Here is a 23,827-nt window from a genome sequence, read left to right as displayed (position 1 = left end):
AAAGTTTGGTCAGTTTCTTTCCACCGTTTTCCAGGATCGAGTTTCACGATTGGGAAGTGTGTGAAAAAAAAAAATTTGTTCCCAAGTTTCAAATCTATGATGAGATGCAAAAAAGTTTCGTGTCCTCTCCGTAAGAAACTCATGCGAAACCGCAAAGCATTCATAGGAAATGTTGTGAACTCGCACCAATGAAATTTCCAAAATTGGATTTCAAAACAGCTCACAAATTTCCTATTAACTCTTGAACGAACCACTCAAAAAATGGAACTCGTCGAAACTTTGTTGGGTACAAATCTTACGGAAATAAAAACCGTAGAGAAAAACGAATAATTATATCAGTTCATCAACATATATTTTATTTTTCTTTATTCAATTGTTCCTTTATTAGTGTAGCAATCGTATCGTAATAGTAATAATATACATTACTCGATATATTCGTTATCCATGATTCCCATTTAACGCGCGTACATCAACTCCAAAACGTGAAATTGCGTGAATATTTCAATTTTTACCTTCATTTAGTTGTTCGCTTGTTTATAATATTTTTACATCGTCTTCAAGCTCAATCACATCGTTCATATAAACCATTCTATACATACATAACATACAGCTCAATTAATACTTCTGTTCAACTTTAACACTAGCCCGACTCTTGTTACGCTCTTCAAACGTTCAGCACGCTTCACGCTTTTTCCATTGCTTTTCATCGCACTTGAATATACATTTATTTCGTTATATACATGTGTGAGGCACTCCCGGTCAACCGGGATTGGACGAGACCGCGTTTTTCGAATTTTTTCGTGATTTTTATGTCATTTTAGCATCTACAATAGGAATTGTTCTCGTATTGTTTCATTTAACCGTTTCTGATTAATTTTTTGAAATTACAACAGTGTCGATGAATCTGGAAAGTAAATTGAAACCGAAAGCATTTCCAGGAAGGAAGTAATTGAAATAACGGGCGAAGCGATCGATAAATTCCCGAAAAGGTTCGATTTAACCTTTACCTGAAGCTATTGCCACACAACAAATAAATCGAAGGACTTTTGGAATTTTTCGATTATCAATCACCCGAGGGTACTGCAACATTTATTTCATCAAATCATGAAAAGACCGAAATTTTCGTTGGTAAATAACAGCTATTGGTACATGTGTACGCAACGGAAACGAGTTTCACGTTACGGATTCAAATCCTTTCAAAAACGATTCGGAAATTTCCACGAAATTTTGGAAACGTTCGATAAACGGTCAATTTCAAAGGTTGCACAGGAAAGATTCGGCATAAAATTTCATTTTTCACAGGATGGAGCGAAAATTTTGGGTCAAAATAATGGAGAAAATTGTGATCGGTTTCAAGAAATCAATTCGATCACCGTGGAGTGCCTCATTGATGTAGTCATAAATATAGATGTATGTATAAACGGACGATGATTGCTCATACATATTTCATTGCTGTCCTATGACACTTGTCATCTTTCGGTTGTTTCGTTATATCACGTTCGGTGTACCATGTGAATTAACAGATTCGTAATTGTAAAGAAAAAAGGGAAGATTTTCAAGACATAAAGACAGAAAGAGTCAAAGTAACAATTTCCGATTCACCAGTGATAATTTAATACAAGTAATAATAGAAATAAGTGGACTGCACAAGACTGATATAGACTGGACAAAAAAGTTGACGCTAAATATTCCTCTCAAACGGTTATCACCACAGATTTGTCTGAAATTCAGGAAAATGATGAGGCTTTATATTTATTTACAAATTATAAATCGTTTGGGCATTGTCGTTCACGGATTGATAACAATAAAAAAAAAAGACGAAACAGAATGGTCGATTTTATTTTCCCAATATCTCTAACGGAATGTAACGTTTTTTTTCAGCAAAGCTTTTGCGAACGACTCGAAATCGTAATGCTCGCCCTTTGGCATACGCACGTAGTCCGTTCTATTTTGCCTCACGATAATTATCATTCGTTCGAAAATTATTGCGATCCCTTGCAGCACCCTATCTCGCACGACACAAGTCGGGTGTGTCCGCATATTCTTATTCTTCGCGTTTAAAACATTTTTGTCGATGCATCGTTTCGGTAGACGGAAAACGAAACGAAAAACAAACTGAGCAATGTTTTCCATTTGTGATATTTTGATATTTGGAAATCCATTCCTCCCTCGTAAAGACTGAAAACGTTGATTTAACAGATTCGATTTGGAATTGTAAAAAAAACGTAGGCAACGCGAGCGACCTTATTCGTCGCTGTACAAAACGTTATTCATTCCCATTTCTCTTCGCTCATTTTTCACTACTTCATATTATCACTGATAAATAACTAGCGAAAAAGAAAAGAGAACTTGAATTCAACCGAAACGTACCGTCACCGCATAGTAAAACGGGAATATTCCACATTTTTATCGCACCGGCCCAAGGGTTTATCGTAAACGGTAGTTCGGTCACTTTATAAAATCAGACTTTTTCAGTTCTTGAACGTATAATCGCGAGGCCACATTGTCGACACACATTTTTTCCCTCTTTTTCCATCCGTATAAATAATGACACGAGTAAGCTACCCCCAAAAGGGGCTTTTCGTCGTATGCAACTACTTACGAACCCTTATGTATTTAGAAATTTTTATCTATGACTATAGACTCGTCTCGATAGGGCCTCGACAATTTTCGTACGAAAGTTTTAAAGATCTGCTCAATTTAACGAGCAGCATTTTTCTATCGTTTCTCGACTTGCTTAACACTTGGAGAAAAAAATTTCTCGAAGATCAAGAGAAATCGGTTCAAACATAGAAAGTCGTTTTTCCTTTCGATATCCTCCATTCCACATCACAAAAGCGCACCGAAATTGCACGATTGATTATTCCAGAAATATCATTCGCGGATAAGAATGAATATCCACACTATTACGTAAGCCGCTGAGAAGCGGTTTTTCCTCCTTTTTTTTTTCTTTTTAAGATCGAGAACTTAAAGAGCGCGTTTAGATCATCGATTATCGTGGTGGGTATCTACTCCTAGCAGCGTTTTTCAATGATCCATCCTTGACATCCGTCGGGTTGTACATCATTGGTCCCTGAAGAAATTGGAAAAAAAAACACACGATTAAGTCATCAGTCGAGTCGAGCGAGAACGATCGGTAGCAAAGTTCTTTTTTCATAGTTCAGTCAATTGCTATGTTGTACAGGAACTTCTTTGGAAATATAAAAATTACGAGATGGACCTAATCAGTATTTATAGAAGCAAAGTATAAAATGATATAAAAGCAAACAAAAGCCCATAACCAAAGACGCGTTGCTGTGGTGAAAAAAGCTCATTCGTAGATTCGTATCGTTGAATCATTGACGTCGTTGCATCACAGTCGAAAATTAGATTTACACTGGCGAATTATGAAATACAAATGATCCAATCACGAGCTGATTCTGGATTTTATCAGTTTATGGAATAATTCCAAAAGTCATGACAAATCAACTTCATTTTATACAATTTTTGCATTGATAGTTGTTCAAAGCAAAAATGACGATAATTTGTCGTATTAATAGACATTGAACTTTAAGCATTATTTGATCATAAAAAAATTCGACGAATAACGAATTAGCAACAATAAAAAGTACATTTTAGCAGATATTTCTTTTTCCAATTAAGTTATATAAACGAGATTAATTTTTCAAGCCCTTACAGGTGTTCTTATAACTGCAAATCAATTTAATTCTTTTTCAATTAAATATGAATAAAATCGAAGTGTGCGATGGGAGCTTCATCGAACTTGATTTTTTTTTTCATAATTCAAATCTTAAATCACTATTTCAGCCATCGCAGTTGTGTAAGCTATGAATGAAATGGATTGTAATGAAACTTTTATGAAAAGGCGGCTTGCAGAGATTGTAATGGCTTAATGGAACCTTCAATTTTCACTAAAAAAAACTTGTTTGTGTATTCCTCATGAAAATAGCGATTAAGAATTTTTGTGACAAATTCATAATTCGTTTTCTATTGACATTTAGTCTTTTTTAGTCTTCGCAAACACTGAAAGTTATAAAATTATATTATTCGTTATTTTACCATTTGAAGAGTTGAACGAGTTACGATTTCGAACGTTATAATTTTTGCTTTATACGAGAATAGTATACATAGGAGAGACTGGAAATTTCGTTACCTTCGTACGTTGGAGGAGTCGCGGATCCCTCATTGTGTAACTTTGTACCTCTCGCGAAAGTGAGCTGGTCGAGCTCCAACGAGAGAGCTAAACCGCATATATAACACAATATTGTGGTCTCAAAGACTGATACAAGGACCGAAGCTAAGCTCGAACTTCGCAAAACCGCTTCATAATGTAGGACATTTTTAGCATTATAAAGAAAATTGAGAAAAATTTGATTTCGCTCAATTTTCTTGACTCGAGAGTCTTTTGGTAAGAAAAAAAATCCACTTCGTGGGCATTTTCTCCGAGGTGACGATAAAATCAGTATTGCGAAGCTCGGGATAAATTTCATAATGAAAAGAAAAGGTTCTAAATTAAGACTGTTCGATAATGAAGCGTGTAAAATTTGTATTGATGCCATACAGCGTAGAGGAATAAAGAAATCGAAAAATACAAGCTACAAAAGAAAAAAGCAACAACCTTGCGCAACAGTTTTTCATGCACAAAACCATTTTTCAAAGCTTGTAAATGAAACAGCATTTCTCTTATCACCAAACGCGAACCAAATTGCCACCACAATATTACTCGTTAATGACATACAAAAAATATATGACCCCGCCTGATTTTTCATTTACATATTGTAATACAAATCTCATAAATCTACAGAAGTAGCGGATAAGAAATAACATAAAATTATAAATTCATTGAATTTTTCCTTCATGAATTTCACTGCACAATGAATGGAAAGTTGAATAAAAAAAATTGAGGATGGAGTTGGAGGAATTATTTTATAGCCTTCAGGAATTAAAAAAATCGTACAAACCACTACGATCCAGAGGAAACAAGCCTAAATATAAAACGAAATAAACAGCGTCGTTAAGCATTGTGAGATGAAAAATTAATATCAAAAGTAAACAGACGCCCACGGATGTGCCCCGTTGGTGTAATTTTATGGCTGTACAATTCCTAAAGGGACGTCGCCGTAAGGCTACTAAACAGAGCGACCGAATTCCCTACACCAGAAGGCTAAATATTGCCTAAGCATCAAACATGACCGAATGAGAAAAAAAAATACAAAAAAGCTAAAACGAAGCGAAATTGACGATTTCGCATGTACGCAAAGAAAGTGCATATTGTGCATAATAAAACAAAATAAAATTATATTCAAACACGTAATAGAGTGAATAAATAAATCTTCTTACTATCGGCAACAATTGTTATTTGGCTACGTCATTCTGCATCTCCGACTGCTTGCAGGAAAAAAGGAAACAGAGAAAAATGAATAAAACTTTGAGTTAATGAGGAATATCGTGAATATGAAAAAAAAAATGATTATTTTTACGACACATATCTAAACACAAATTGGCTCTGAATTACTAATCTGAGAATTTTCATATTCCGATATATTTGAACATGAAAAATGACAAACCAGAAAAAATTGAAAAAAGTTACACTTTTGGAGCGTTTCGCTTGAAGTTCCCTGCTTAAGAATTCATTTCGAATACAGAAAGTCCTGGGATGGTGTAAATCAGACCCAAATCAATCAAACATGGAATATTGGCGGTTACGATATTTTCAGTTAATTTGCATGAGAATGGATTGTTAATGACAAAGAGATTCAGGAAGTCGCGAGACGGAACGAGAACGTAATTTTAGACACAGAATTGGAAGTAGGAAATTCAGTAACGACCTTCCAGATTTACAAAGTAGTAGACGAGGAAAGGGGAACGAGAATTGAAAATAAATGAAGCTCTAGATAACATTCTTCAGCTACAGAGCCAAGATAATCAAAGTGAGAAGAACGGCCATTTGAAAGAAACTATAAAAATATTGTGAATAATAGTTGAAAGATTGCTCATAAATATAACAATCTATAAAACATATTTTTACAACTGCAGTATAATATTGTGTCTGTTGTGTCTTTTTTCTTTTGTTTCCTTGTAAATTTACAATCGGATTGTGTGTTTTTGAAAGAGTGACGATCAACTCACCCCTTGAGAGTTGTTTTCGCCCTGGTTTCCAGGAACTCCAGGGACTGGGGCTGGCGTCAGGAAATCCACTGGTGCAGCCGGATCGTTAACTGTGGAGCAGAAGAGAATAACGAATTTTAAAAAACGTTTTTACCATGTCATGATTCGGTGATTCGAGTAATGAATTTCGACATTCGGCTCGACATCGGTTTCGATTAAATAAAGTATTTCATTTCAATAAAATAATCGTAGTAGGATTTACCTGGAGCTGGAATAAATAGTTGCGGTGATGAAGTGGCCATAGGTACAATCGGGGAAGTAGCAGGCGTAGGCATACTGGCGTTCGTCACGGTTGGTTTCGTACCCCCAGGGTTCATTACGTCGATATAATTAGCTCGCATGTTTCGCCCTTTCGGTAGTTTGAACATGTTACTTCCAGTTACCATTTTCGTGGTATTCGGAGTTGTCTGATCGAGGGTGGTATTGAGATGTGGCATTTGCTGTTGCTCCTGTGGCTGTTGTTGCGGTGGTGCAATTTGGGCCTCGGGCTGTGATGGTCTAAAACCCATGTCGGTCGCTTTGGGTGGCGGTGCGAGACTCGTCGAGCCGGCGTCGTTACCATTCTCATTCTTGTTCGTCCATTTTTTGGCTACCGGATCCCAAACGATCTGCATTTTGGACAGAAATTATTAAGAACAGTTTGAAAAAACTACGTGTCTTCGTGCTAATGGTACTAAGGAAAATTCAATGATTTTGAAAAATTCGCCCAAAATATGCAACACCAAAACACTTTTTCCAATGGACTCGCTAATTAAAATTCGAAATAAAAAAGCGGTCGACCGTTCATTAAGGAGGCTTCAGCGATGCTGCCAGGACAGAGGGAATTTTCAGTGAGTTCGGTTATCAGGATGTCTTGAGAACTAATGAAAGAATAAAGAAGAAAAAGTAAAATTTATTTTTTGTGAGCACACAGTAACGGATATTCAAGTCTTAATGGGCTTTTTGGAATCTTCAGAAAGGGATTCAGTTGAGAATATTTGGGCAATTGAATTTTGAAATTTCATTGGTAACTATGAATTGGAGAAACAGTGTGTAGATTTTTTTGAAACCTCGGAAGAACCGCTGATGCTTCCTCGTATGAGAAAATGGAGAAGAATGAAATCGTAGTTAGTAAACGTAAGCCGGAGTTCGTTACTGATCGGATTCGAAACGAAAAATTAGGAAAAATACTGGCCTGCCGATTCGCTGCTTCTTAAAGAACATAGTCGATCGCAATTACCAAGAGAACCACGACGTTGCCTTAGTGACATAAAAAATGAATTTCCGAAAAATCTTAGTAGTATTTTCATCGATAACAAAAACAGCTTTCGCGAGGGATGTAAGAAATCAATTTTCCCAATCAATATTTCCAAAATCGCGATATTCATCATTGGGTCCGTACAAACGGGCTTACCGTTGGATTGTTGTCGTCCGGCAAGATCATTTGATTTTTTGGTTTAGGCGTGAGCTTGCTGAAGAGTCCACCAAACCACGAACCACCAGCGTTCGTATTTTTCTTCTCACTCGATTTGTTCACAGTTTGATTGTTGTCCGAACTAGTTTTCGCCGGTTCTATCGGCCCGTCCAATGCCTCAAGCTCCTTCAAAGGATCGTACTGCTTTCCGGACGACGGAATCATCGAGATAGTCGGAGCTGGCTAAAATTAAAAATACAATTCATCATCGCAAATTTGTTCAGGCAAAGTTCGTCAATGACCACTGTAACGTACTGACGAGTCTTTATTTTACGCATTCGTACTTCGCGTTTATTTCACAATCAATTACAGTGAGCAATGACAAACTTTGCTCTTTCCTTGTTACTAACGTTTAAAGAAAATAAAATATTGAGTAAATTCATCATACAAATAAAATGATCGAAATTATGCAATCCATAGATGTGCACCGTCTTTAGCAGTTTCGAATGAGTGATGGAAAGCAATAAAAAAATGAAGTTTGTTTTGAGCCCTCATTTTTTATGTACGAATAAATGATTTTTATTCACCCAAATATTGAAATACTGTTCCCACACAAAGCATGGGAGCAAACATTTTACAACGATGCTTTATCGCAGCATTAACATTTCTATTTCAAACATTGTAAACTCGCTGTGGAACACTTTCATGGTTTATTTCAAACGTTTTCATTTGAACTTGTGATAAGTAACATATTATGTACATTATCGACGATTTGATCAATAAAATCACAACACAAATTAAAGTAGTTTCAATAACAACAGTAGAAATTAAGAGAAAACACGATGATGTTGATTTCAGTTCGGGTTCTATACAAAATAAAAGCTTTTAATCATTCGTATTGTAATAATATTGCTAGATTAATGAGCATTCGTAATTTTCTCTATTTTCGAGACCGACTATTCACAGGTTTATTGCAGGATTGCATTTCTTTTGACTGAATCCCATCGGTGGGAATTAAGAAATGACTCTGTTCAAGGGTTTGGTAAAAAACACGATTTAACATGTAAAACGGTAATAACTTTAAAACTGCGCTTCAATATTGTATAATTCTTCAACGTTTTCGGATTTGATAATAAAAATGGAATCTCTTCTGATCGTATATCGAAGATAAACTCGATTAATTTCATTAATCATTTGAATAACAAGCGGAAGGATCGAGAGGAATTTAAAATTCAACCAAGATCGATAGTCTTTTACTCGTTGTCGATGGGACAATCGATGTCGAAGGTTTTGGATATGTGCTTTTTAATCGTGTGGTTTTGATGCATCGTAATCGATTTAATCGCTGCTTTGGAGCCATAAGGAGCGTCAATGGGAAAAGTTCCTCCAAAAATGAGAGGCTTGTAATAAGAGGTTTCAGAATTCGATTTTGCGTCGTTGACGGAGGACCAAGCATCAACGGTATCACAAATGACGTCCTTCCGTCGCATGTGCGGTGCGACTCTGACAACTTTTTTTTCATCAAAATTGCAATATTGTTTGAAACTCTTGCTATCTCTCGTATCGTTAATTGTTTTAGGATCTTTGTGAGGATTAACGAAAGTGGAGATTGAGGATGAAGCGATTGAATCGAAACTCATGTTTCTGAATTGAATGTCCAAATCGGTGGTTGGGTTTTCAAGATTTTTTGGGATTTGTGCGATTTCCTCGTCGGTATCGTCGCTCGAACTGCGCTTGGACTTTGGTTTACACTTTAGGAAAATCGGCGGTTTGGATGATGGTGGTTTCGTAAACTTGGCATCGATTTTCCTCGATCTCGGAATCGTCGGTGATTTGTCTTTCGTACGAGCTACGATTTTTGGATAAGCTCCTGCGATTTTTGGGTATCTCATTGCTTTCGACGACTGTTCTGATTTTTCCAACAATCTCGACGTCTCCGAGACCGAGGATTCCGTGCTCGGACAATTCGAATTTGTACTCGTCGAAATCGCTTTCGTGTGCTCCAAATTTTCCTGGCATTGACGAAGCTTTCGACGACGCAATGTCCCTACGCCCCTCTCATCCTCGCTCAACACCGGCTCTTTCTCAACCATCGTTTCGCCTTTTGGATTACTTACTTCGGGCGTTGTCGGGCTTTCCTCCTTTTCCGACTGCCACGGATTTGCGAGCATGAATAAATAAGCGAAAGTCGTTAATTTTATTTCAGAAAGACCCTAAAACGTCGTCTCTTCCTCGAGAAAATTCGGGTCACGGTAATTGAGTCTTTCCTCCCTCCAACTCTCACATGCTTTCATTTTAATCTCAACAATTAAATTTCTATTCAACTTTTTCATTCAAAAGGTATTTCAAATTAAAATGCAACGCTCAATTCCCGTGCCTGTGAGACCGAATCTTCCTTGACCGTAATTTCGACGGAAAAGTTTTACATAAAAAATAAAATCGCGGTGTATACTCAACGTGCAATAAAAAGCCTGTTTGTGATGCGCGCGTGTAAAATTTCAACATCGCGAAATCGCTGGAATGCAATGAATTTTTTTTATTTTCAATATCCAATGTTACAGGTATTAAAATTGTTATTCATTCCTTTAAAAATGTATATTCAGTCTCTAACGAATGCCCACAAAAAGTTTGACCTCAGATAAATTTTAATCAAGAGCTGAAGCGTAAGGAAAAGTTGGATGAACCTAAGCTGTAGAATTTTATTGCCTTTGAAGGTAAAACCTACAGGATCATGCTGAACGAAAATATAAACTGCGGTTTATAAAAACTGTCAAAAGGATATGGAAATGATTAGTTGTCAATTTCGATGAAAAAACGTGGGGTTGATGGCACAAAATTAGAAACAGGAAAAATATAAGTGAGAAACAGTCAAAAATGAACCAACAGAATCACATACATTTTTGGGGAATGAAGATAAAAACACAAAAAATGCAGGGTCCTGATTCGACACCAGCCATATGCCCAGGGTCTCTCAACTGTCCACCAATACTTCGAGATTTCATTTGCCATCGTACGATGGCGCAGAATATTTGTGCACAGTGGGTAGACACCAGGTATTTGGAAACTGTCGAATTTGGACTCTGCCCAAAAAAGCTGAAATGAGGATTAACATTTGACTGTAGTATTAGTAAGTGAATAAAATATCGTCGTTATCTCACCTCGTAATTCCAAGTTGGTTGTTGTTGTTGAGACGAGTCAATGTCCGTTTGTTCGTTCTGAAATTGCGACTGATTGGTGGGTTGTTGTTGCCAATCGGTGTTGTAATCCTGGGCTTGATAATCCTGATGCCCATAATTTTGTTGATTCCAATAATCTGACTGTTGGGGTTGATTGTAGCGAGTGTCAACGTTGCTGAGAGGATAATTAGATGTTTGGTCAACCGTAGTGTACTGGTCTTGAACGTTTGAGGGTAAGGAAAGAGGCTGCCAAATGGCTTGTTGATCCTCAGAATTCGGCACTTCCATCAAAGACGTTGGTCCTTCGTTGTAATTGTTGGTATCGATGCGTCCGATACCCCGTGGCTGTGCAACAGTTTCGCGGAATTCTTGCTCGACAGAAGAATAATTTTCAAGAGTATCGGGAACGCGAAGATTTTTGTAATCCTGCTGAACAATCTCTCCGGTTTGGTAACGATCCAAAACTTCAGCGAGATTGTTCAACCACACGAGATTGGCAGCATCGTCGAGAGAATCTTTGAACACGGGATCGTGATATTTGATTCGGTCTCCGAGCGTGTAAACGTCGCTTATGAACGACGCTTTGTATTTGGAAGGATCGTTGACGATGTTAACAGCTATTTGCTCGAGATACAACAACGCTTTTTCCATTAAACCATAGTCGACCATCTTTCGGGCTGATTCGAATTTGAACGTCTGGAGATCCACAATGGTGAATCCTGCCTCGCTCAAATTACGCGCGTACTCGTAAATCTCTGTCAACATTATCGCTTCAGGCGTTACAAATTCCTCGTACGGTCGTTGGTGATTCGAACCTATCAATACCAGCTTCACACCTGGTGAACCGTAAGGACCAAAATCTAATTGTGCTAATATGTAACAAAAGTGGGCAGCATGAATGTCGCCACGAGCCGCAAGTGTGTCACCCAAAGTCGTTATCGAACGACGATTTATTTCCGGATTCACTGATGTGTTTGATATTATCATTGCCAAATGTGGCCGCCAATCGTCCCACTTTGGATCGGAAACGCACTGAAATTTTAGAGAATTTTCATTTAGTTGTGACTTATAATAGCAAAAGAAATTATTTATTTGTTTTGCTATGGTTTACTTGAATTTTACTGTGAAAAGGGGATTGCGCTATTAAATTTGGTTTTTGTATAATTCAACTTTGCAGAATTTTTTTCTATTTTCAACACGCAACTGTTTTGTTCAATTCGCAACTAATAAGTTTTGCGTCGTATTTGTATGAGGCAATTTGAAGACTTTTTACTCACAAGAACAAAAACTCTGGCACCGAGCCATTTTTAATGAGCAATGAAAATGAGTAAATATTGAACACCTCACTGATGAGGTGAATGTAGCTCAACTTACTGTAACACTGGCCGGTACACGACCCGAATGGAGCTGGTAAAGCGTTTGCAGAGGATCTTGAGCTGGAAGACTATTTGCAAAACGTGTCATTACCAAAGCGTGAGTACGTTTGTCCAATTTACTCGCGAGGAACAATGCGTGACCCCAGAGACCTTCGGCCATTGCGTATTCTGTGGATAAGAGACCGTTTGTATGAGTAAACGAGAACAAAACAAATGATGAAAAAATAGTGAAATGTTGAACTACCACAAACTATTCCATAACATATTTCGATTCTTATTCAATTTTCGATATTTTTATTGAGATTCAAAATAGGCAGGTGAAAAAAAATTGATTTTCAAATTGTTTCTATCTATTTTAGACTACCATCAAAATTGATGGTAATAGTGTTAACGAAAAAAGGTGCATCGAAATACGTACCCAAAGCTTCTTGAACCAATCCATACAAAAGCGTATCTCTAAATTCTTCAGTTGTTTGCTCAACTGTTTTTCGTTGTTTAACAGTTTCCACGATTTCCTGTCCCGGCGATCCTTCATCACCACCAGTGCCTCCTGACCTTTGCGATATAGTCGACTCTCGTCGCACTGATTCCTTGGTTACGCTATACGGATATTCCTTTTTGTTTTGGAGCAAAAGCTCAGCGATATCGACTCCGACGACGTTCTGCACAAAAAATTGTAACTTGTTCATGATTTGAGATTTCAAATTTTTTTTTCAAAACAAAATTCGTGTTTAGAAAAAAATAAGAGTTTGTTAAAAAAACTTGTTCAATACCCCATTTTGTTGAATCAACATGATCATGAGCTCATAGAGAAGAATGTACGATGCTTTGTCGAAGGGCTCGTCACTAATGGCTGCTTTCTTGATCTTCGATTCGCAATAATCGATGATTGTTTTCTTGTGAGTAACACCCCTGTGAAGTGAAAATTTGTTATGTTATTGAATTGTGAAATTATCTGTATTCGTATTTATCTAAGATTTCTACTAGTATGGCATGGTTCAAAGAGTTCAAATAAAAAAATGTGAGATGTTTCCCTTTAACCTATTTTTCAATAGTATCGTGTGGACATTTTTTGTGTCACTTTTTAAAACGATCGATTCATTTCACCTAAAATCTCTTTTATCTTACAACAGGATGATTACGGACTAAACTACTACAGCAAAAATTATCTATCAACATTAGAATGAAATCGATAAATAAATAAAACAATATGATTTTTAATATTTGTACGTAATTTCACTCGATCAGAATACTTCTGAGAAATTCTAATCCAAAGTCTAGATATTTCGAACTACCATGCTTAAAATCAGTGTTCTCTCAATTACACTTGCTTGATAAGAGGTCCTGGGTACGCTCGAAGCTCGCGTGCGATCGGATCGTGCATGAGATGGTAATCCAATCGCAGAACGTCCACTTTGGCCCGGTCCCCGTCAGCCGGATAGCAGGCATGTACGTGAAGCAACGATCCAATCGAAAGAGAACCTGCACGAAAGATTTATTATTTTTCATTGATTTTGAAACTTTCGTTTGAACCAGAATTTTCATGTTTTTTCTGCTTCGTTGAACATTTTTTAGAAATATGATCTTTTTTAAGATTGATTCTTGAAAAACATGGATTTTTTCTCACCTATAACGTGAGAGGTCGAGAACTTCGTAGGCGTCAGCCGAGACGCGATTCTCGAGTCTTCCAGGATGGACAAATCGCCAAGAGTCCTTTTCTCGCTTGTCGTTGTCCTGGATCAATCAAATTCAAAATATTCCTTTATACTTCAATGCAATATACGATAGCGAACATTCATAAAGCAGATAAATTTTCATTAGGGGTTGGTGATTTCCAGTAACGAAAATAAAAATCCCAGAATATAAGAAATTCAGCGAAGTGATCAATACCATTCTATTGATTCAAGACGAAAGAGTAAATCGCTCATATCTACGCTACTGTTTTTTTGGATCTATGCTTACCACTCTGGAGCTTTTAGCAAGGTAGTGTTTTCAATCTACGAACATATGCTACACGCTACCCATTAGGAAAAATGACACTATATTGAAGCAAGAGCCAATTTTGATTTTACTTAAAAGCTGTGCTTGTGACGTTTCATCGAACGTTTCATTAAATATTTTCGAGGAATATTCGCGACCCCAAAGCAGTAACCTCGAGTACTTCCACATTTCAAAAGTCAAAAGTTTCAATTTATTCGAGGATTTATCGTCGTTGCGCTTACAAGCGCTCAGATCTCAAGTCAGAATATTTAGTTTTACAAATGGATAATAAAAAAAATATTTTTGGTCAAAATTTCGAAGCGGTTTGACATATCAAAAGTGAGTAAAAACTAATTCTCGTCTACCAATTAAAATTCATATGTTTGACGTCACATTTTAAAATATTTATTGGTCGAGCCGAGCTACAAGCATATCTCGGGCTCTCACCTATCCAAGCATCGACAACTCGAGCGTCTTCGACGCAGGGGACTCCCGAGGTATCCGGGATATCCGAAATACGAGACGTACAGTGACTTGTTCGGTGTGTGGAAGCAAAAGCTTGGATTCGCGAACAATCTGGTCATGCAATTGACAAGATGATTTGAAGTGCAATTGAAGTTAGAAAAAATACAAAGAGAGAAAGTGAATTCTGTTAGAGAAGAGAAAGTACATTTTGTTGAAGAAAATAAAGAAAGAAGCGAATATTTCGTATCGATGGCCGAGGGACTGCTCACCTATCTTCGCAGGAACTCCGTCCCGAATGGACACTCGCACGGTCTTCCTGATATGTCGATCCAACTGTTCTGGCAACCGGTGGCTGGTGTTGATTTGCATAGTACTTGTGATACCATTCCGAATACGCCGCGGGATTGGTGCGTCGTAAATTTTCGAGGTACGAAAAGTAATTTGCGTTGTAATTCGCTCCGTAATCGTATCCATTGTATCCTGCTGGATATTAAAAATGAAAATCAATGAGTTAACACCGAAATTAACTTCCAGTCTCCACTTACGTTCTTGTAGCATTTAATCCAAAAGCAGACAAATATTTTAATGTAATAAAAAAAATTTACTTTCCTCTTTCGAGAATTTGACATTGAGAAGCCAATTTTCTTTATAAGAAATAACCGTTCATGTATCCCTCAATTTTAAATTAAATTTAATTTCCTTGTACTAACCAGGATAACCGTAATAAGGATCTCGTGCTCGCATATAATAATCTCGATCTCGATCGTTGTAAGACGATCTACTCGAAGGTCTGGAACTAACAAAATGAGGAGTAATCATTAAAATTCTGGACCTTAAGATAAATATTAGACTGACAAGATGAGCTTTTTTCAAGCAAACTTACCTTCGTGCGTAAGGATCTTCGTAATAATCTCTTCGCGATGGAGGGTCTCGCGGATCATAATCGTCGTATCGTCGCGGTCGACGTTCATCTCTCCTACGCTCGGAGTACTCGCGATCGCGTGGATCCATTCTCGAGTAGCGGGAATCAAAATCACGAGGTTCGCGATCCCGCCTCCGTGGATCGTCTAGTCGATCGCCTCGTCTTCGATCATCGGCTCTTCGCCTTCCGTCACTTTCGTCCAAATCTTCCTTCGACCTGCCACGTCTCTCAGGCTCGTCTCGTGCGTGACGATCAAGATCGTCTCTACTGTTTTGTCTACGATCGCCTTCCCTGTACGAAGCATCCCGGCGATCTAAATCTTCACGGGAATTGTACGCACGATCGTAATCCGCACCACGACGACGATCGTAGTAGTAATCATCGTCGTATTCACGATCTCGATCGTAACTGTAAAACATTCGATAAAATTTTCATTACAATTGGAATCGATACAATTTTTTTCCATGGTTATTTATTTTTGCGATAACTCACTAAGGTCCTTTCCTATCATAATCGTAACGTCGTCGCTCGGTCGGGCTAGCGTCGCGTCGTCGTTCTCGACTTCCGTCTCTACTGTTTCCCGAGCCCTCGTCATCGCCATCCTCATAAGAATCGCGACGATTCGGTTGCCCAACCGGAGTTTCCCCAACCGAGGCACCCACAGCCTCCTCGCGTTTGCTTCTCGACTCGGTAGATTGCTCTTGATGGCTCGTCGAAACTGGTGCACAAAAAACACAACATTCTCACAAAATTGGAAAAATGTTAATTGAAAATGAAAATTTCATGATTATAAATTTCAAATGATCGAAAATGACTCAGCGATTTGAGAAAGAATACTCACGAACGGGCAACCCAACTTCGGTGGAGCCAGTGACGACTCGGGCGTTGTTTCTTTCGTCGGAGATTTGGGTAGTATCATTAGGGGATGCGCCACCAGGAATTTGTCTGACGGTGCTATCGATAGGAATGGATGATTCTTCGGGGGCGGTACCGCTTCCTGGGACTTCTCGGAGTTCGCTAGTTTCGAGTGCGACGGATTGTGTCGATTGGACGCGTTCTTCGCCGGAGGGATCGTTGCGAGATTGGGAAGGAGGCAAAGATCGTTCGCGGCCAGAAGGATCGTTGCGACGTTCGAGGGTGTCGTTGTCGGATCTAGGCAGACCGCTGGAGTTTCTTTCCTGCCCAGGTGGAACGTCGCGGCGTTCGGTGCGTTCGGGGATATTTCTCGGGGGCAAGATTTGGGCTTGTCCGGTGGGATCATTCCTTCTTGGATCGGGAGCGACTCGCGGACTGGATTGAATTTGCTGTTCCTGTCCAGTGGGATCGTCGCGATTTCTACGAGCATCTCCGGAGCTCGATTGGCCAGGAACTTCCCGTAAGAATGGTATATCACTGGGCACTTCATCGTTCTCGTCGTCCTGACTCGGCGGAGTTGACTCGTGTTCCTTATGGGAATCGGTGAGTTCGCCGGTCTCGAGAAAAGTGTTTCTATCGTTGGAGGCGAATTCATAATTTTCCGGTGGCTGCTGTTCGCTCTGTTGAATAATCAGTGGAATTTCAACGTTGTTAGCTTCCTGTCGTGTGTCGCGTAAGCTCGTCGAATTGTCTTTCGGCATATTCACCACGGGTTTCTGATCGTTTTCTAGGGTTTCCCGATTTATCGAATCCCTCGAACCGTAAATATCACGCTCTTGCGTAACCGGCGTTACGACTTCGAGATTAACAAACTCCGTGGATTGTTGAATGTTTTCGTAGTTCTCGACGTTCTGATCAGGATTCCATTGTTGTTGGGGTTGAGCTTGTACCGGTAGCCGGGAACGATCGTTGACGTACCAACTGCTCCCCATTTGTTGCTGAGACTGCGATGCATTTTGATTGTACCATTGATCGTAACTTGTCTGCGGAATTGCACTTTCCGGCATACTAGCACTAGGGTTGCTTGGATAGGGCGGATGTGCCGGGATCTCTGACGGCGTTGTTTCGAAAGGTGTTTGAGCTGGCACATTATCTTGACCAGTCCTTCCCATTGCTTGAGCACTCGGTCCCATTTCTTCTGGGGCCAAGGATTGACTCGGGGTGGTATCTGGATGAAGAATTTCATGTTGTTGCTGAGAAGATTTATCACTTCCGAGACTCAATTGGCTGACGCTCGCAGACAAATCGGTAATTGGTCTTGAATTTCCCCAATCGGAATCCGTGTTCCAATCCACGTTCTCATGATGATTCTTGTTTCGAGAAAGCACGTTCTCAGAGTTGTCAGACGTCGAATTAGTCTCAGAGGCCCTGATCCAATTGGTACTCGGTGACTGATAAGAAATCGGTGCTTTGCCCTCGGTCGGCGAGTCGTTCAACGAGGTCGAACTCGCCACCGAAGTGGCTAAAGATTTTTTTCGCTCGTCCGTCGGATCGGCGCTGCTTGACAAATTCGGTATCGAACCGGAAGTCGTCGACGCTGTCGACGATGCAAAATGCGCAAGCGGCGGCTTCACCTGCGACCATTCTTTCGAAGACATTCGACCGGGTATCATGTCCTCCTCCGATACTGCGTCCGTCGTATTCCCGGTTGAATCAACGCTGTGCTGCTGCGACCATTGTCCTGACGAAACCTCCGACTGAACAGGCATTTGCTGCCAAGATTGTGAGCTCGTCAAACCTTTGGCTTGATTCCACATGTTTGGTCCAGGAGGCGTGTTATTTATCGATGACTGCAACCAATTAAAAAAATTGTCAACTATTTTTTTAAATGAGAAAAGAATTCAATCTTTCTATTATAAAATAAAGTCAAACGATAAAACACTGCACTGAATCATTCTATCATCGTATCACCAATTATGTTATAACTCCAACTTTTATGTCGTGACTTACATCTCTGGACAGTTGTCTCTGGTTAATCGGTTCGGGGTCGTGGTTCACGTTCTGCTGTGGCCATTGATTAGTCGGTGGGTTAGGAGCATAGGGTTGTGAATTTTGCGAGTTACGAGGCTGCCACTGCGTGTCTGGTGGACTTTTAAAACGATTGTCCGGTTCGTTGCTCGGATTCTCGTTCCAGTATCCGGTGTTAGGGACTTCAGTATGATTTTGCCAATTGGTCGATGGTTGAGGAGTGCGGGTGGGCTCAGGATTCCAGTTGTAATTGTTGGGAATTGGCTGTTGCGGTGGAACAGAGGTTGCCAGCTGTTTCGAATCGAAATTCGGTGGGTTTGTTTGGAAGTAGGGATTGAAAGGCGGAATTTGACGGTCGGAATTATCGGTGACCTGGTTTTGAGGCTGTTGAGTTGTTAACCATTGGGAATGCTCATTTCCGCTCGGAGGATTGCTCACTTTGGTTGCACCGAGACGTCCTGGAATCGGTTGTTGCTGATTCGCACTGTAATTCGAATAAATCGAATAATTATCTGGCTGTTTAGGCTGCTGTTGCTGTTGGGGTGTTGGCTCTCGACTGGGAATATTTTGTGCAATGTTTCCATCAATTTGGTGAGTTTGACTCATAGGCATTTGCCTGTTATTCCCATTTAAATTCTGATAATAATTATCTTGCGTAGGTTTTGGTGGAGTTTGCATGTTGCTGGAATAGGAAGGCACAAACTGCTGCGAATGTTGCTGCAATGGTTGTTGTTGGGACAGTTGCTGTTGTTGCGGCAATTGTTGTTGCTGCGGTAACTGCTGCTGTGTCTCAGCCTGCTGATCGACGCTCCAATTCCACGAATCGTTTCCATTGTCCGCATTATCTGTCCCCCAGTCCCAAGGATCGCCTGCGCTTTGCTTTGGCTGATTCCCTATCTGATGCTGTCCTTGAAAACCACCCTGCGCTGGGATCGATTGTGGCCCTGTGACCGGCACTGAACCCCATGAATTTTGATTCTGTACTCCATAATTCAGTACTGCGGCCGGATCTGGTCTTGATCTGCTTGGACGTGCTCTGTACGGATTCTACAAACAGGCACAATCATTGAAATTTATTTCTAATTCTTGATATTTGCATACCTTATAAAGAATCCAAACTCATGAATGGTAAACTCACATTCATACTAAAACAGCAGCTGAACTTATTCGCTTGTACTAGTGTGTATCTTCAACCTGAAATAATTCATAAAAAAAGGATAATAAACATCATTCCCAAGTAATTCTTGTTTATTTATAATAGTTCAATAGTTTGACCTATTTGTTTCGCTACAGATACGTCCAATAGTTTTTTTCTGATTTTCTACTTTGTATAACTGCATCTTTGAGACTCAACTTGTATAGTTGAAATCTCAGTTTCTTTTTGCCACATTTTGTGACATATTATTCATTCTTCATGATTAAGGATGTGGGAATGGAAATTCTGGAACAGAATTTTAACACTAATGCAAACTGTACTAAGTTTCCAAACACTTCTTCCAAGACGGTTGGATGAAACTGTGGATTATTCGATAGGAAATATTTTGAATCCAAAGTAGTGAATTCTTTAAGCAATATTTTTGGGAAATATTGCGGTGAGTGAAATTCATGATAAAACAAAAAATTGTTTACATTATCAAAAAATAATTCAATAGTAAAATACAACCTATTGAACTATGAGAATACTGAAATTGATGAACCACAAGATCCACAAACAATAACATATGTCAGTGAAAAATCAATGAAGAAAAGAATATGTTGAACATGGAATAACAGAAAATTTGCAAGTCACATTGATTTATTGCAATGATACAGATTTGATTATAAAATCTTGACGATTGATGGACATGAAAAATCGAGTGTGCCAAATTGCTTATCGTAGTTTAGAGTTCCGAAAAACTCATTAAAAAGTCACGGTAAATGATGACGAGGGGTGAAGAGTAGCAAGAAAATACATAGATATATGCACCAAACTAAATAACACGATAAAACGTCTATAGGCAGTAACACACATGCTTACGGTGCTACGTGGAAATTAGCATTTGGTTTTTGTGATAAAATCCGTGGAAAACCACATTTAAATGTTATATAACTGATGAAAAAAGGTGATAAAGCAATTTTCAAGAAAAACACTGATAGATTGTCGTAAAAGTGAGTTAACGAGGCCGGACTTGTCGCACGACTGAAAAATGTCTCGGTTTTTTTGTACCAGCTGGCAAAGACGTTCTATCGAGACGTATACTTCGTCTGGCAATAACCAGACCTTTTACCTCTTTTCTTTCTCGCTCCCTCACCCACACATGTACGCACTTGTCTACGCGATCGAAATGACTTTCCACTCACCCAGCTATCGTGTCCGGTGTACGCGTCCATACGCGCGATATCGCATTATATTCTCAGGGCACTACTCAATAATGTTCTGCGTGAAAAAAAAATCACGCCGTTGAACTCACAATCCGAAAAGGTTACTTCCCGGTCGAAACTTTTCACCGCTTTGAATTTCACAAAAAGATTAATTTAGTGAGGAAATCGCGACGAACTGGCCTGTCGAACGAAAGATTTTCACAAGAACGCGGACATATTTGCGACGAAGAGAGGGAGAGATTGAGAAGAAAGAGAGAGAAGAGAGAAAGGAGGTAGATGTGGGTTATAAGCACGTCACGAATTTTCCTCCGGAGACGTTTTTTTACTCGTGTATACGTCGGTGTCTGAAACGCGGTACTGACAGTATTGGAATTCCACTTGTACGCCACTACGATTTAAAAAAAAGTGCAATACAGAGAAAATTTGAGTTTTTATCGACGTCCGGTATCAAAGAAATGGGACGCTCGGAGGTCAGGATAGAAGAAACTGTCCTTATTGACTAAGTAATTTAAAAAAAATTTTGAAACTCGAACGCTTCGAACAGGAAAATCTGCATGCATCGATTTTTCTTGATTTATTAATCAGTGTAATTGGTGTAATATCAAAAAGTGTATAAGTCCAATGAATTACACATACGTTACAAAACTGGGGCTGCAGCGCCCCAGGCGCGCTCGGATGCGCACGCAACCATAAGCCGCGCGCCCCATTGCGATGAGTTGGAAGCTCGCAAAGGAATAACAAGAGTGTCTCAAATTGACTGACGTGGTTAGCCCACAGTGGCGATTGACCGCGAATCACCTGAACTTTTTGTCAGTGCATAAATGAAATTTTGGTGAAATTAAGTGTATAAGCTCAACACGAGCTTCGTCTAGCGAAATCCTCAAAATTTCTTTATTCTTTCCACAAATATACATCGATCGTTGTGTTTTTACTGTTCCCAACAAAATAATTTGTGACAATGGTATTGTTCACGATGATCGCGAGGATCCCTGATGGGTTGCCACTCGCGGCCACAATGCAGGAAGATGAGCAGGTTAATTTTTCGTCTTTTTATACTAAACGTCGCCGTGAACTTCATTTCCACATTTCATGATTTTGACACACGATATAGAACAATTGGTTCTATACCGTTAAAAATGCGGTAAATCAGGTTTTCTAACGACACGTTCGAATCTATCAGAAGAAATGACAGTTGGATCCTAATTGACAGATTCGAAATTTTCCTCTCATATAATTGACAGTTTGGACCTCCGAACTTTGATATTTCAATATTTTTTCTTATTCTAACGGATAACAACGATCGATGATGCAATATCACAAGGATCGTTTATTACTCCGATGTTTTATGCTCATTTGTTTTTCTTATTCACACAGACTGGTAAAAATATTCTTGAGTATCAGAATCAAGCCAAGATGTTATTCAAAAAGCTCAGACCAGAGTCTCCTGCAAGGTGTACCATAGAAACTGGTCCATTTCTCTTTCAGTAAGTTAAGCTTTTAAGAAAAAAATTCATACATATTCCATAAATATGTGATCATATGATTTCTTGTACAACTCATCATTTTACTTATATCGCAAATACTTTTTGTTCAGTTATTTGATCGAAAATGAAGTCTGCTACCTAGTACTTTGTGAAAGGAACTGGAGCAAACGACTTGCCTATAGTTATCTGGAGGACATAGCACAGGAATTTCATGCACAATATGGAAGACGCGTCAACACAGTCACAAGACCATACACTTTTATCGAATTCGGTGAGTCATCTAATTTCTTTAAACAAAAAATGTTTTTAGATTGAAATAACCAAACTAAGAATAAACAGCTAACAATACATTTTCAAAATGCCATAATATTTAAGTTCCAATTATTAAATTGGCAAGAAATACAGTGACTGTATAAACAATGAAAAATATGAGAACTTGAAGTGAATAAATGGATTAAAAACCTAACGAATTCAAGTGAATAAACTTTTCTTTCTAGACACATACATTCAGAAAGCAAAGAAAGCCTTTTCGGATGGACGATCGAGAAGAAACATGAATGCTCTAAACAATCAATTGCAAGATGTCCAAAGAATAATGGTCCAGAATATTGATGACGTACTTCAAAGAGGAACGGTACTTTCAGAGCTCGACACGAAAACGCAAAATTTGTCGATGTTATCACAGAAATATCGCAAAGATGCGAGTCATTTGAACAGCAAATCGATGTACGTCAAAGCAGTCGCCGGTCTCGTCGCGTTTCTCGTCTTCCTCCTTTATTTCTTCATCCTCTAGTCTCACGAAGAACTTCACCACAGGCCGATAAAAGGGCAATAATTGCGTGTGTTTTATTCGCGCAGCGTATATATTGTGTCATTTCGATCGAGCTTCGTACATCATTCACTTTTTCCCCACCCGTTCTTTGCAAAGTTACTTGCGAGTATCAGATCCTTTTGGCGAGGGAGAAAAATTCAATAAGCACGTGATAAGGAAGAATTGTCGTTATTTAGATTCCAGAAATGATATATGGGATGAATTTGGGAGGTTGCGTCGGTGGAATTCAAGGAATGTCGCTTCCGGAATATCTCTCAGAATTCTCGAGCAGAATTTATGTTACTCGGAGTAAAATTAGTAACACAATGGGGATCGAGTTAATTCGTGGAATTTCAACGATGTAAATTTGAATAGAATTATGTGAAAATGGGACTTTTATGTCGCGTCGACAAAATAAACATGGTGAAAGGTAGATCAAGTTTATAAAAATGCAAGGTTGCATGATAATAATGCGAAAGTTTTCGTGGGACACTTCCTTCGTCCATTCCTGAGATAATATTACCTACGAAAGATATTTTTCACTGGCAAATTTCTTTTTGTCGTGTACACTTTTTTGTTTCGTTTTGTTTTGTTTTTTTTTGTTACCTCTTTCAATGTTCCGAGATTTTGTTCGTCTGATTTCGAGAACTATGGGTCTAAGGCGATACGAGGTGGAACAGCGGAGTTTGTAACCGAAGTTTTTTCCGGATCCGAACGACCGTTCGTTCCAGTCTGCTCTTTGTAAACAGTTTTAAGGACAAAATAAATATATATTTATTGTCAAAGGAACAGTTATTCCCCCCCCCCC

The 23,827-nt window shown here is 39.0% G+C and overlaps 2 protein-coding genes across 14 annotated transcripts; one reads left to right on the top strand and one right to left on the bottom strand.

The window, feature by feature from the left end:
- Positions 1-330: 330 nt before the first annotated feature.
- Sec16 (Secretory 16) lies at positions 331-21,028 on the bottom strand. 13 transcript variants are annotated; one of them, XM_043420337.1, is made up of 21 exons: positions 20,704-21,023; positions 19,502-19,557; positions 19,067-19,410; positions 18,346-18,847; positions 16,322-18,185; positions 15,973-16,198; positions 15,442-15,888; positions 15,269-15,354; positions 14,828-15,041; positions 13,741-13,847; positions 13,439-13,595; positions 12,887-13,025; positions 12,532-12,775; positions 12,112-12,281; positions 10,720-11,769; positions 9,679-9,711; positions 7,562-7,804; positions 6,371-6,776; positions 6,130-6,218; positions 4,154-4,240; positions 331-3,073 (listed from the first exon to the last, which is right to left on the bottom strand). In XM_043420337.1, exons 2-21 carry the CDS (start codon positions 19,505-19,507, stop codon positions 2,993-2,995), a joined length of 6,495 nt encoding a protein of 2,164 aa, XP_043276272.1. In that variant the 5' UTR covers positions 19,508-19,557; positions 20,704-21,023; the 3' UTR covers positions 331-2,992. The 13 variants fall into 13 exon arrangements, with proteins under 13 accessions (XP_043276272.1, XP_043276265.1, XP_043276270.1 ...); XM_043420330.1 differs by having other exon boundaries at positions 14,828-15,038; positions 18,346-19,410; positions 20,704-21,024; XM_043420335.1 differs by lacking the exon at positions 4,154-4,240 and adding an exon at positions 5,341-5,385 and having other exon boundaries at positions 18,346-19,410.
- A 396-nt stretch (positions 21,029-21,424) lies between these two features.
- On the top strand, positions 21,425-23,804 carry Sec22 (vesicle-trafficking protein SEC22). The gene is made up of 4 exons (XM_043420348.1): positions 21,425-21,757; positions 22,099-22,208; positions 22,319-22,479; positions 22,706-23,804. The coding sequence occupies exons 1-4, from the start codon at positions 21,683-21,685 to the stop codon at positions 22,999-23,001; spliced, it is 642 nt and encodes a 213-aa protein (XP_043276283.1). The 5' UTR covers positions 21,425-21,682; the 3' UTR covers positions 23,002-23,804.
- Positions 23,805-23,827: the final 23 nt, after the last annotated feature.

This window comes from Venturia canescens, chromosome 5 (assembly GCF_019457755.1).
Source record: "Venturia canescens isolate UGA chromosome 5, ASM1945775v1, whole genome shotgun sequence".
NCBI lineage: Eukaryota > Metazoa > Arthropoda > Insecta > Hymenoptera > Ichneumonidae > Venturia > Venturia canescens.
Note: the sequence above shows the minus strand (reverse complement) of the source record. Positions and strands in the feature narration are given on the sequence as shown.